Consider the following 14,609-nt stretch of genomic DNA (forward strand, 5'->3'; position numbering starts at 1 on the left):
TTTAGATTTCTTTCATTTTTTTTCCAGTGGATTTAACGGAAATCAAGGAAATCAGACCGGGGAAAAATGCGAAGGATTTTGAGCGTGGAAAAGCTGCACGGCAGAAGGAGGAGCATTGCTTCACCATTTTTTATGGCTCTCAATTTGTTCTCAACACTTTGAGCCTAGCAGGTAAAACCTATTGTGCCTGAATCTCTCTTTTAAAATATGGGATTGCAGATCCTTCCAAATGCTTGTTGACATCTTCTTAATATTTATTCCCAACTGCATATGTATGTATAGCCAAACCCAAATCCTGCAGTGCTTTTTCATATGGTTCAGTTTCTGGAGGTTGATGTCCACATACCTTAAAACGGGCGACAACAACCCATGCTCCAAAAGTTTAAAGTAGTGGGCTCCCAACCTTTTTTGGCACCAGGGACAGGTTCTGTGTGTGTGTGTAATTTTCTGTGGACCACTCAGCTTGAAAACAAAGGAGGACTCCACGCACTGATATTTCAAATCAGTCTTTTTATATATAAAGTCTCCTTTTTTACAAGCCAAAATCATGCATATGGTATAATCTTGGCAGTTACTCAGTGCGGGTAATTAAGATATAACAGTTCTGCAGCTAGTCTGCTGCCAAAGACCAAAGCTATGTGTCCATTCCTCCATGAGATAAGGAGCCTCCGGTTTCACAGACTTACTATTACAGCTTCTCAGTATCTCAGCAGACAGAGCACTTTTTCTCCAAGGATTCTAGCAGGGAAATAACAGAGGTGGCTAGCATAACCTGGCTGAGACCTCAAACATCATCCGACTCCATTGGAAAACATTGTATCTCCACCCCGAATTACCCATACGGCACCTTTAAATACCTATAGGAAGTGGTCAACAATTCCCTAGAGTTGACAAACTACAGACTACTTCTTTTTTCCATACAAGTATTCTTGTCTTTTTTTTTAGTCTTCTAAAGTAGGCATCCAGCAAAGGCTCCAGATCTTCCTCCTCCTCCAAGTCAGACTCTACTGTCATTGGCATCTCTGCCATCTCTGGTAGTCCTTCAGTTTCATCCAGGTCTATTTCTCCCTCACTGTCACTCTCTGCCTCAGCTGGCAACACCACTGGCCCAGGGTACCAAGATGGGTCTGGCTCATCCTCCTCAGCATCTATCACGACTAGAGATGGATGAGGACCACTCACAATGCAGAGGGGGCGGGTTTCACATGCTACCTCCATCCCACGGATGGGGTTTTGCTTGTTTCCTTGGTCCAGTTCATGGCATACTGCAGATTAGTTGGCTACCAATCTGTTTCCGGGCACAATTCAAAGTGTTGGTTATGACCTAGAAAGCCTACATGGCATAGGACCAGACTATCTCCGAGACCGCCTTCTGCCGCACGAATCCCAGCGACCGGTGAGGTCCCACAGAGTTGGTCTCCTTAGGGTCCCATCAACCAAACAATGTCGGCTGGCGGGACCTAGGGGAAGAGCCTTCTCTATGGGGGCCCCGGCCCTCTGGAATCAGCTTCCTCCGGAGATTCGAACTACCCCCACCCTCCTCGCCTTATGGAAGAGTTTAAGAACTCATCTTTGCCGCCAGGCCTGGAGTTCCTTAGATCTCCCCCCCCCCCCCGACCAATGAATGCTTTAGTTTGATTGTTGAATGAATGATAATGATGGTTTTTCTTTTTAATTAGAATTTTAAAGACTGGTTTTTTTAATGCATTAATTGGATTGCTATTCTTCTTCTTTTTCTGTACATGCTGTGAGCCGCCCCAAGTCCTCGGAGAGGGGCGGCATACAAATCCAATTAAATAAAAAAATAAAAAAAATAGTGCCAGTCTACAGATGTGGGGGGTTGGGGGAACCCCCAGTTTAAAGTAACTTTTTATTTTTAATTCAAGGAATTCCTTTCAGACATTTTGCTTTTCTTCAGAAGCATCAATTTATGCTTGGCATCAGGAAGCTCGTGCTTTGGGATAACAGATGTTTCTCATTCTTGGGTGTGTTTTTTCCCCCACACTCCCCATCATCAACTTTCTTAATTTGCGTCTTTATATTTCTTTTCCGTGGCAGCTGACTCCAAGGAGGAGGCTGACAAATGGCTTTGTGGGTTGAATATTTTGTACCAGGAAGCTGTCAACGCAGGCACCCCAGCAATTACGGAGAGGTATGTATTGGCAGTTCTGTGTTAGCAAAAACTTCAGAAGAGAAGGATTTAGGGGTAGTGATTTCTGACAGTCTCAAAATGGGTGAACAGTGCAGTCAGGCGGTAGGGAAAGCAAGTAGGATGCTTGGCTGCATAGCTAGAGGTATAACAAGCAGGAAGAGGGAGATTATGATCCCGCTATATAGAGTGCTGGTGAGACCACATTTGGAATACCGTGTTCAGTTCTGGAGATCTCACCTACAAAAAGATATTGACAAAATTGAACGGGTCCAAAGACGGGCTACAAAAATGGTGGAAGGTCTTAAGCATAAAACGTATCAGGAAAGACTTCATGAACTCAATCTGTATAGTCTGGAGGACAGAAGGAAAAGGGGGGACATGATCGAAACATTTAAATATGTTAAAGGGTTAAATAAGGTCCAGGAGGGAAGTGTTTTTAATAGGAAAGTGAACACAAGAACAAGGGGACACAATCTGAAGTTAGTTGGGGGAAAGATCAAAAGCAACATGAGAAAATATTATTTTACTGAAAGAATAGTAGATCCTTGGAACAAACTTCCAGCAGACGTGGTTGGTAAATCCACAGTAACTGAATTTAAACATGCCTGGGATAAACATATATCCATTGTAAGATAAAATACAGGAAATAGTATAAGGGCAAACTAGATGGATCATGAGGTCTTTTTCTGCCATCAGTCTTCTATGTTTCTATGTATTTATATATGGTAACAGAATAACAAAATAATAAGAGTTGGAAGGGAGCTGAGAGGTCCTCTAGTCCAACCCTTTACTGTTGCAGACAAGTGGCTGTCTAATCTCTTCTTAGAAGCCTCAAGTGATGGAGCACAAGGCAAGCTCTTCCATCCATCGATCCTTATCTTGCCTTCTGGTGCTTTGGAGAATAGCTTGATTCCCTCTTTTCTGTGGCAGCCCTTCAAATATTAGAACACTGCTATCATGTCGCCCCCTAGTCCAGTGTTTCCCAACCTTGATAACTTGAAGATATTTGGACTTCAATTCCCAGAATTCCCCAGCCAGCAAATGCTGGCTGGGGGATTCTGGGATTTGAAGTCCAGATATCTTCAAGTTGACAAGGTTGGGAAACACTCCCCTAGTCCTTCTGTCCACTAGAATTATACTGTACTACAGAGCATCTTCGGCACTACCTGCATGCCCAGAAAGAGAGAAACTGCAAAAATCACCGAAATCTTTCACTTGCGCACCCTAGAATTTCCTATCAGGACAGAGCACTGGACTGTGTAAGCAGCAGCCCATCACTGCTACAGAGGAATTATTGAGTCTGTTATCTGTACCTGGTTTGGTTCTGCAACCCAACAAGACTGACACAGACCTCAGAGGATAATCAGAACTGCAGAAAAAATAATTGCTGCCAACCTGCCTTCCACTGAGGACCTGTGTACTGCACGAGTCAAAAAGGCTGTGAAGATATTTACTGACCCCTCACATCCTGGACACAAACTGCTTCAACTCCTAACCTCAAAATGACACTATAAAGCACAGGGACAACTAGATACAAGGACATTTTCCCCCCAAACACCATCACTCTGCTAAACAAATATTTCCTTCAAATCTATCAAAACTATTTACTAAGTCTGCACTACTATTAATCTTTTCATTGTTCCCATCACCCATCTCCTCCCACAAATGTGTGTATAACTGTAACTTGGTTGCTTGTATCCTTACAATTTATGTTGATTGGTTCCTGCTTATTTGTACCTGGACTATCATTAAGTGTTGTACCTTATGATTCTTGACAAACTTTTCTTTTATGTACACTGAGAGCATGTGCATAAAGACAAATTCCTTGTAGACTAGAATAGAGTAGAATAGAATTTTATTGGCCAAGTGTGATTGGACACACAAGGAATTTGTCTTGGTGCATATGCTCTCAACGTACATAAAATAAAATATACATTTGTCAAGAATCATGTGGTACAACACTTAATGATTGTCATAGGGGTCAAATAAGCAATGAAGAAGCAATATTAATAAAAATCTTAGGATATACGCAACAAGTTATAGTCATACAGTCAACATGGGAGGAAATGGGTGAAAGGAATGATGAGAAAAACTAGTAGAATAGAAGTGCAGATTTAGTAGAAAGTCTGACAGTGTTGAGGGAATTATTTGTTTAGTAGAGTAATGGCGTTCGGGAAAAAACTGTTCTTGTGTCTAGTTGTCTTGGTGTGCAGTGCTCTGTAGCGACGTTTTGAGGGTAGGAGTTGAAACAATTTGTGTCCAGGATGTGAGGGGTCAGTAAATATTTTACCCGCCCTCTTTTTGACTCGTGCAGTATACAGGTCCTCAATGGAAGGCAGGTTGGCAGCAATTGTTTTTTCTGCAATTCTGATTATCCTCTGAAGTCTGTGTCGGTCCTGTTGGGTTGCAGCACCAAACCAGACAGTTATAGAGGTGCAGATGACAGACTCAATGATTCCTCTATAGAACTGAATACACAAATCGTTTAATTGTTCAGTCAGGGTTGAAGTATCTTCATCCCCTTTAGACTTAAATTCACACCTTTCACATCCTTTTCTTCCTCCTTTCTCTTCCTCTCCTTCTCCATCCCTCCTCTTCTCCTTCCTGTTCCTGGACTGATTGTACATAGGTAATTCTAACGTGCCATTGGTGATACATCAGTCTTAGCTCCATGCTGAATAATCTCCGTACTCATAAATAAGAAATTTTCACATTCGTATTTAATAATTCATACTATTTAATGCCGAAATATTAGATAGGCTCTTCAGAATCTTTCCTATGCTCACAGAAAAATAATAAAAAAGATACTTTGGGGCTTGTTTGCGCTTCATAAAAAGTTGTGCATCAAAATAGGAGCATTCATTTCAATGTTTTATATATTGAAATTACAACACATCATTAAGTCCGGTCTTCTATTTACAAAACTAATCCTGGGTGTATTTTTATTGACTCTTTAAAGCTGGCTGAGGAAGCTGATTTACTCGGTGGATCAATCCAGAAGGAACAGGTACTTATTCATTTCAGATTCTAAAGCTGTGCTCTGTTTTTCCCCACCTCTATTATGTATTTTTGTTGTAAATAAGTAACTTTTTTTTTAAAGCCATTTAAACTGGGACTAGGCCTGTTTTTGCTTTCAGTACAAATTCTTCACTTTTTGCCTTCTATGTGCTTGTGATCCAAAAAGGTTGGTAGGGGTCAGGAGCAGTTTCTATAACACAGGGGTCCCCAAGTCTAGCAACTTTAAGACTTGTGGACTTCAGCTCCCAGAATTCACTATGCTGGCTGGAGAATTCTGGGAGTTAAATTCCACAAGTCTTAAAAGTTCCCAAGTTTGAAGACCTCTGCATAGTGGTTTAAAAACTGGATCTGGTTTTTTCCCTCTGATTTAAAAAGTGCACTAAATACAGATGGAGCAAATGAAGTCTGAGAAAATATTGGGAACCCGATGATAATTTTAATTTCCATATTAACTAGAGCTGTGATGGCGAACGCAGAACCATATCGGAAGGCACGCAAGGGGAAGGCTATTTTGCCTTCCAGAGACTTCAGGAAAGCTTTCCTGGAGCCCTGGAGTACAAAAAACCACCCTGTGGGCAAACCGGAAGTTTAGAAAAATGGACTTCCTGTTTGCCCATTGCGCTGTTTTTTGCACTCCGAGGCTTCAGGAAGCTTCCCCAAAAAACAGCACAATTGAGAAACTGGAAATCCATTTTTACGAACTTCTGTTTGCCTATTTGGCTGTTTTTTTCACCATCCCAGGCTTCAGTGAGGCCTGTGCGCATATGCGGAGGAGATTGTGCAGATGTGAAGGGCAGCATGGGAGGGAATGGGTAAGCGCACATGTGTGTGTGCTAGCACACCCTTTTGGCACGCAAACTAAAAAAGGTTCACCATCACTGAACAAGAGTTTGTCAGCAGCTTTGGTGTTCAACTGAGGTTAAATCTCAACTCTGAAAGCAGGACTGGAATAAATCGTACAATCAAAGGACTGGAAGGCTTGGAGGTCTTCTAATATAATCCCCTGCCTTTTTTGTGCTCATCTTTAAATGAACCCATCGTTTGGTATAGCGCATTTTTGCTAAAAACCAGATTTAAGTGCTGGATTTTCAGCAAAACCATTGTAAAACATGATCCTGTGATTCTGGGACACCAGAAATGGCGGATAATGTTGCCCATTTTCTGCAATGCCACAATCTCACATGATTGTGATAGTTGGGGTAACTATCAGAACTTCAGATCTGTATCAAACCCCCCCCCCTCTTTTTCAGGTAGGTTGCAGGGATGGGCAGCAGGCAGGATGGGATGGAATGCAGTTCCACCGGTGGCAATGAAGATGCATGCACAGCTCCAGCTGATTGGTGGCTGTCACTTCCTGGTTTACTGGTCTCCGCTGGGCTCTCCTCTTTTCCCCTGCTGCTACTGCTGCGTTTGCGCTCCTTGCTTTTTTCCTCTTTCCTCCTTCCGGCCTCGGACAAGCTTCCCTCTCTCCTGTCCGCTCCCCTCCAGCCTCACACGGCCACCTCCCGCCTGAGGTGCAAGCAGAAGGCGTGGGTGGAAGTGGCACTGGCAGCATTTATGCTTCTGGCAGCACCCATTTGCCTAGCTACGCAGCCTGAGGCAGGGTGGTGGTGGCCGAGGAAGGAGAGTGAGGAAAATGCAAAGCAAATTGTCACTCCAGTGAGCGACACTAGTAAGGTTGTAAGTCAAGGACTTAACAGTTCACTTGAAGGATGACCTTAGTTCAAGCCACTCCTACCTGGTCACATGGCCGGCAAACCACTCCTACCCCAATCATATGGCCATCAAGCCACACCCACAAAATAAGCCACACCCACAGTGTGGCAGTAAAATTTTTGGCAGCCCATTACTGGTAGGTTGTAGCTTTGGTCACTAAATGATCTATTATATGCCACTTGTATTCTTCAGTGGCATATTATTGTTTATTTCTGCAGACTAATTTAGTAAAATTGAAAACTCCCTTCCTATGGAAAGTTCCTGTTTACCATGTAGCATTGAGTCCCCAAAGTCCTGATTTTATGCATACCATATTTTTTGAAAGTATAAGATGCACCTTAGTTTGGGGGGAGGAAAATAGGGGGGGAAATCTACCTATCAGGTGTTCATCTGACTAGCTTCAGCACAATATTTTATCCCCAGGTTAGGGTTGGAAAAAATAATCTTTGGAGGGAGTAGCAATGAAAACAAGTCTGCAAAGACTAAGGGCTGGAAAAAAATAACTCATTCAGAAAGATTAGCAATGAAAAAATCTCGCTTGCCAGGAAGATTGTTAGCGCCTTGTTAGGGCTGCAAAAAACCTTTTTTAAGTGAGTAGCTATGAAAATGAGCCTGCAGAAGAGCCAGGAAGATTGTTAGCACATTATTATGGCTGGGGGAAATTTTTTTTTAAAGCTACATTTGGAGTGTAAGATGCGCCCATATTTCCATCCTGTTTGGGGGGGGTGCATCTTATACTCCGAAAAATATGGTACTTCTTACTTGGTTTGGTGCAGTTAGTTGTCACTCCCTGTCTTCTAATCCTATGTGGTCTACCGTACACCCGAAGGCAAATTCTGAACGTGACAAAGAAAATGTTTGGAAGTTTATGGAGATTCTCAATCATCCAGGTTGTCCCAAAGATGCCTTTTCCATAAGGCAGCTGAACTTTCTGAGGTCCAAGCGGAAGCAGCTTCTTGGATGAGAAGCAAAATGTTAAGGGGAAAAAAAATAAAGGAAATAAGTCCAGTTGCCTTTTGGAAAAAGCGCCTTTCGAGACAAGCAGGTTGGAAGATGCAAGAAACGACGCTTGTGCAAATAGGTGCCATTGCATTATTGTGTATTTATTGTGCATCAAATTGTAAGATGCCAGGGCAAGCTTCCCCAGGAACTGAACTGGTGTGACCGAGGTTGAGTTTTGAGTCTCAGGAGAAGGTTGAAGGGCGCAGCCCATCCTGTTATTCGTAGCTAGCCCACAACACCAAGCTGGCACCTTTGTTTAAATAAGAAACAACACAATAAAGAAAGAGTGTGATGAATGAGAGGCCCAAGGGGCAGCTGAACCTTTGCGACTCTCCTAAATGAGCCCCACACGACCTTAGCGGCCTCTTGATTGTGTCCATAATACCAAACAGTAACCACAGCTGGTGTTACCTCAATGTTAGGGGAGGGAGGTGATTTTGCTTCTTAGCTTTCCAAACAGGGTAATTATATTGCCTTTTGTGGAAAATTTGGGGACCTTTGCTTCAGGTATTCTGCGGGATTTTTTGTGTGTGTGTGTGGTACGCTAGACTTTTAAGATGGGAAAAATTAGTCAACCGCACACAGCCAACGGACTGTTTTCCTTCTAAAATATGACCTTGTGTAAATGAAAAGACAGTTTATCAACTCACCATCTGACACCGAGTGAATTAGTGGAGTGTACCTTCCCTGCACTTCATCATTTCGATTAAATTTAGTAACTGTCTGAGTTCAAGGAAGCATCTGTCATTTCTCACACCACGTGTTGTACAACAAGAAGATAATATAGTAATTTAGCATGGCCTTTGGACTTTACGATACCTTCCTGGTGTTATTCCTTCATGCCGTAAAGGCCTGACTGTGAGATCAGAAACGCAGAAAAGTGTTGACTGTCTTATAAAATCAAAACATTTATTTATTTGTTTGTTTGTTTGTTTTTTTGGATTTATACGCCGTCCCACTCCCAGAAGACTTTGGGCAGTTTACAACCAAATACAAAATATAAAGTCGCTTTGAGAAGGGCAGCATAGAAACAACCAACCAACCCACCCTTAAATATAAAATATAAACCCCCCTAAAAACAGTATAATATAAAATCCCTTAAGAAACTCAAAACATCTAAAAAAAGACTATACAGCGTTCCCTCGATTTTCGCGGGGATGCGTTCCGAGACCGCCCGTGAAAGTCGAATAGCTGGCTGGAGAATTCTGGGAGTTATAGTCCACAAGTCTTAAAGTTGCCAAGTTTGGGGACCCTTGCTTTAAGGGCTAGTGCTGCAATTAGCTATAAAAGGGAACCTTTTACTGATTATTTTTCTGCTAGTTTTGTCTGTGTGACTGCTGTAGAACTGCTTTGTGCTAAATGCTGGTTTAATGTACATGTGTTATGTAAGTAAGCTTGAAGTTGGTTATTCTGTATGTATTGAATAAGACTAACTTTGTATATGTATTGAGAACATTGCTTACTGTAATATATAAATGACTAGGACTGGAACTGACTACCCTAGTTCTCTACTGTAAATAATATTTATGCATTCAATTTATGTGGCCTAGTTATTTGAAATACTGCTCATATCTGTGTGAACATTAGCTGGATATCTATAACCTCCACATTTGTCCTCTGTGCATACGCTCAGTAACTCTGCTAACTCCTTAATACTTAACACAAGCCACTAGAATATAAACAGAGAGCAAATCCCACTCCTTTCTAGTACTGAAGATGTTACATAGTTTGGTAATGGAAGTTCTGCAAAGGAACAACCAAGCACAGAGAGCAGCAAGGACCCCACAGTTCATTTCTGATCTACAAATATTCGCTTCTGTTGAGATTATATTTTCAGTATAAAAATATAATGCATCACTTAATCCCCAAAACTTTATCCTTAGACTATCCACCGTTGACCTCTCCCGATTCCTAAGAGGTCAGTAAGGGGCGTGCATAAGTGCACCAGCATGCCTTCTGTCCCCTGTCATAATGTTTCTTTTATTTTTCTTGTTACTAGTATCGTGTATATGAATATTATTATAGTATAGTATATCTCTCCATGTGTCCATTTCTGACTCCTATCTCAAAGCCCTTCAGTTTCCAAAGATTTTGTTAGCATCCTAGGAACATCCTTTCATATCTAGTCCTATTCTGCCGCATACCTCCCACTGACCGACTAGAGCCCACAGAGTTGGCCTTCTCCGAGTCCTGTCGACTAAGCAATGTCGGTAGGCGGGCCCATGGAGAAGGGCCTTCTCTGTGGCGGCCCCGACAACTACCCCACCAAGATCCGTATTGCCCCCCACCCTACTGGCTTTCTGTAAGGCCCTGAAGACCTGGATTTTTTTAGCAGGCCTGGGGGCCATGAGACTGATACCGTATTCTGGCCAAGATAGGATTCGATTGGGATGTTTGATAGTATGATTGTAATGGGTTATTTAGGGTTTTAAAGTACTGTACTTTTAATTGTTGTATTTTAATTATTTGTTTTTTTATCTTTGCTGTAAGTTGCCCTGAGTCCCATGGGATTGGGTGCCATATAAATCTAAACAATAAATAAACAAACAAACAAACAAATAAATAAATAAATAGATTTTAGTGACCACTGTTGGGATGGACAACTGAGTTTCTGAATAAAGAATGTTGAATAAATCTTTTTTTAAAAGTTCTTAATATTGATTCTTTTCTTTTAAATTCAGCATCAGCTTGAGAGAGTTGAAAACGATGCTTCCCTCCGTCAACTTCAAAGTGAACAGTGTGAGGTACTTGAAAGATAAGTTTACGGTAGGTATTGCTTTAAGCTACATGTCCTGCAGTTTACCTATTGGGTCATTCTTTGTCAAATGGACCAGGTGAAATTGAAGCCTTATTTGAAAAGAAACCATCACAAAAACAACATATATGATAGAAAAAAACCATGCTCTTTCTAATGAAATAACAATGAAGGTGATTGAAGGTGAGAAAACAGAGTGTGTAAAGTTGCTGCAGAACCATCTTTCTGATAGGTTACACAGTACTATCTGCCTTTCCTTTAGCCTGGATTTCGGGTAGCTTGAGGGTAGGCGTAGCTTTGGAAGAAATCTAATTGCTGCCTCCTTATTTACAATTGGCTTATTTTATTTTATTTTGTTTTTTCCCCACGCAGGAAATAAAAGCTGCTAAAGACGAACTTAGCTTTGAGCAATTTCATCTTTTCTACAAGAAGATTATGTTTGAGCAACAGAAATCGGTAAACGTTCTGCTCTTATCTTACTTCCTCTTTGTATGCAGAGTGACTTTCGGTGTTGTAACCCGAATTCAGTTAACTAGTTAGTACATAGGTTTTCAGTTTTATATTTAATTCAAGCATAATTCAAGCATGAAACTTCTTTACTTTTAATTGAGTAGATTCACAGCTGTAATTAGTCTATTGTGCACACACACACAAACAGACATGTGTATGTGGTTATACATGTGTATACATCTATGGGTATGTATGTACAGGGTGGGCTTCAAAATTTTTAGCAAGGGTGTTCTGCCGGGCTCTCTGGTAGGAGCCTCCTGAAAATTCAAGGGTACAAAATTCAAAACAATGTTCTTTATCCCAAAATTCAAAATAAACTAAGCACTCTTTTTGTATTGCAAAGAGCACTCATCCCAAAACAACTGAGTAGTCTGTACAATTAACCTTAAGCAGTCATTAAGTACTTAGCTAGCAGCTGTGAAGAAACTTCACACCCCTTCTTCTTACAACAAAGTGAGACACACACACACATACGTTGCTCTGCTTTGTTTTCAAAGGCGTGAAAAATCAACAACCAAAGTCCATAAACCAGCAACCCAGGATTCCTGACAAAGTGCGATCAGATACTCTACCACAACGGCCAAACCCACATGCTGCTATTTATAGCAGCGTCCCTAGTTACTGGAGCCCTACCCAAACACAGGTGGCCACTATTATCTCCTGTAATATGTCCTTACTTGGTCTCTTCTACGCATAATTCTGCGCTTGTGTGGATCCAAAACGTCTTCATCCGACTCAATGGAAGATAAGGGAGATTGACTGCCTTGGCTGTGTGCCAAGCCCCCCTCTGCTGAGTCACTCCCACCTTCTTCTTCATCCGAGGAAACTAAACTCTGAACTGACTCTGTCGGCAATAACACAGGCCTGTGACATGTTGAAGTTTCCCCTGCATCCACCTCCCCATTCCCTGGGCCAGAGCTGGGCCAGAGCCAACCACAACAAAGAGGATCTTTGCCCTGTTGGGTGGGCATGGCCTAATCAGCCTCCTGCATCATGGTGTGTGTGGGGTGTTTTTGCCCTCCCCAGGCTCCGGAGGCTTTCCTCAAGCCTCTAGGGGTGTGTGCATTTTTCACCCCCCTGAGGCTCTGCATGCACCCTCCACTTACCTGCATCCAAAACAGGCCACATGGGGACTCCAAGGGTCGGCGGAGGCATCCAGGAGTGGAATTTGGGGGTCTCCAAATTGCCCAGAATCTTAGAGGTTTTCCCAAATCCCCAGAATCCCACCCCTAAGTAGCTTGGCAGAAAATGTAAGAAGAAGCATGTTTTCCAGAATAGGACAGAAATTAAAAACAAAACAAAAAACTTTTGATGATTTTCAGTTGTTTAACCAACCTGTTTTCCTCCAGGCAATAACTGTTCTATGCAGAAGAAAATGATTCGTTCTTTATTCATCATTTTTCTCTTACCAGGTTCTGGATGAATTCAAAAAGGATTCTACTATGTTCCTCTTAGGGTGAGATATTGTATAAAGCATGAATATTTGCAATGATTCCCTTGTCAATAAAAAGGCAGAATAGAATAACAGGGTTGGAAGGAACCTTGGAGGTCTTTTGGTCCCACTCCCTGCTTAGGTAGGAAACTACACCACTTCAGAGAAATGGTTACCTAACATCATCTTAAAAATTTTCAGTGTTGGAGACCAGTTGTTCCACTGATTAATTGTTTTCACTGTCAGGAAATTCCTCCTTAGTTCTAAGTTGCTTCTCTCCTTGTTTAGTTTCCACCTTTTGCCTCTTGTTCTACCCTCAGGTGCTTTGGAAAATAGTTGGACTCCTTCTTCTTTGTGGCAGCCCCTGAGATATTGGAAGACTGCTATCATGTCTCCCCTAGTCCTTCTTTTCATTTTAAATTAGACATACCCAGTTCCTGCAACTGTTCTTCATATGTTTTAGTCTCCAGTCCCCTAATTCTCTTTGTTACTCTTCTCTGCACTCTTTCTAGAGTCTCATGGATTAGTTTCCACCCATTGCTTCTTGTTCTATCCTCAGGTGCTTTGGATAATACAGTAGTTGGACTTTCTCTTCTTTATGATAACCCCTAAGATATTGGAACACTGCTATCATGTCTCCCCTGGTCCTTCTTCTCATTGAACTAGCCATGTCCAGTTGCTGCAACCATTCTTCATATGTTTTAGCCTCCAGTCCCCTAATCATCTTTGTTGCTCTTCTCTGCACTGAGTCACACCGAATTTTATGTACTTTTTTGACAAGGGAATCATTTGACAGGGATTCCCTTGCCAAAAAGGTTATAAAAGCGGGTGTAACTCACTTAATTGCTAGCATTGGAACTTGTGGTAGCTGTGGTTGTCCCATGAGAAGAGGCTACAGCTTCAACGAACCACGTCTGTGCTTCCAAACCTCTGATGTGAACTTTTTCTATCGTGTGGCACAGACCTACCTTGATAGTTACAGTACAATGCAAGAAATGAAACATTCATGTCCTTAGATGCAATCATTCTTTGCTTTCTATCTTCCTTTCCCATCCAGTGTTTCCATTTAAGTCTTTCCCATCTTTTCAACTGGTATTGACCTGCCCCACAATTTGGTAGGGGGGGAAAGTAATTAAGGATAAGGGTTCCAGAAGACAATACAGTGAACCCTCGATTATCGCGAGGGTTCCGTTCCAGGACCCCACGCGATGATCGATTTTTAGCGAAGTAGCGGTGCGGAGGTGAAAACACCATCTGCGCGTGCGCAGATGGTGTTTTTGCTTCCACTGCCGCCCGCCCTTCGCCCGCCCACCCCGTTGCTCGCACCTGGGGTGCGCGCGCGCTTGGGGACACCCCAGCTCCGCTTCCCAGCTGGGAGGCGGAGGTGGGGTGTCCCCAGGCGCGCGCGCTTTCCCCAGCAACGCGCGCGCGCGTGGGGACACCCTAGCTCCGCTTCCCAGCTGGGAGGCGGAGGTGGGGTGTCCTCAAGCGCGCGCGCTTTCCCCAGCAACGCGCGCGTGGTGGGGACACCCTAGCTCCGCTTCCCAGCTGGGAGGCGGAGGTGGGGTGTCCCCAGGCGCGCGCGCTTTCCCCAGCAACGCGCGTGCGGTGGGGACACCCTAGCTCCGCTTCCCAGCTGGGAGGCGGAGGTGGGGTGTCCCCAGGCGGGCGCGCTTTCCCCAGCAACGCGCGCGCGCGTGGGGACACCCTAGCTCCGCTTCCCAGCTGGGAGGCGGAGGTGGGGTGTCCCCAAGCGCGCGCGCGTTCCCCAGCAACGCGCGCGCGGTGGGGACACCCTAGCTCCGCTTCCCAGCTGGGAGGCGGAGGTGGGGTGTCCCCAGGCTCGCGCGCGCCGCCCGCCCGCCCACGCTGTTGCCGGCTCCGCTTCCCAGCTGGGAAGCGGAGCTGGGGTTTCCGCGTGCGTGCCGCCCGCCAGCCCACGCCGTTGCTCGCGCCGCCGCTGGGGTCTTACCGGGGCAAGAGGGGCAAGACCCAGGGAAGCCTCTGCCCGGCGGGGAAGCTCC

General features: G+C 43.7%; 1 protein-coding gene across 3 annotated transcripts in view; it reads left to right on the forward strand.

Moving 5' to 3' along the window:
• Positions 1–14,609, forward strand: part of PLCG2 (phospholipase C gamma 2) — a 142,983-nt gene that overhangs the window by 53,250 nt on the left and 75,124 nt on the right. For all 3 annotated transcript variants that reach the window (XM_070760457.1, XM_070760456.1, XM_070760459.1), the window contains 6 exons: positions 28–171; positions 2,059–2,152; positions 5,112–5,159; positions 10,570–10,654; positions 11,016–11,099; positions 12,566–12,609. In XM_070760457.1, the coding sequence (XP_070616558.1) occupies positions 28–171; positions 2,059–2,152; positions 5,112–5,159; positions 10,570–10,654; positions 11,016–11,099; positions 12,566–12,609 (499 nt within the window). The remainder of the gene's footprint in view (positions 1–27; positions 172–2,058; positions 2,153–5,111; positions 5,160–10,569; positions 10,655–11,015; positions 11,100–12,565; positions 12,610–14,609) is intronic.

The sequence above is a fragment of the Erythrolamprus reginae genome, chromosome 9, assembly GCF_031021105.1.
Source record: "Erythrolamprus reginae isolate rEryReg1 chromosome 9, rEryReg1.hap1, whole genome shotgun sequence".
NCBI lineage: Eukaryota > Metazoa > Chordata > Lepidosauria > Squamata > Dipsadidae > Erythrolamprus > Erythrolamprus reginae.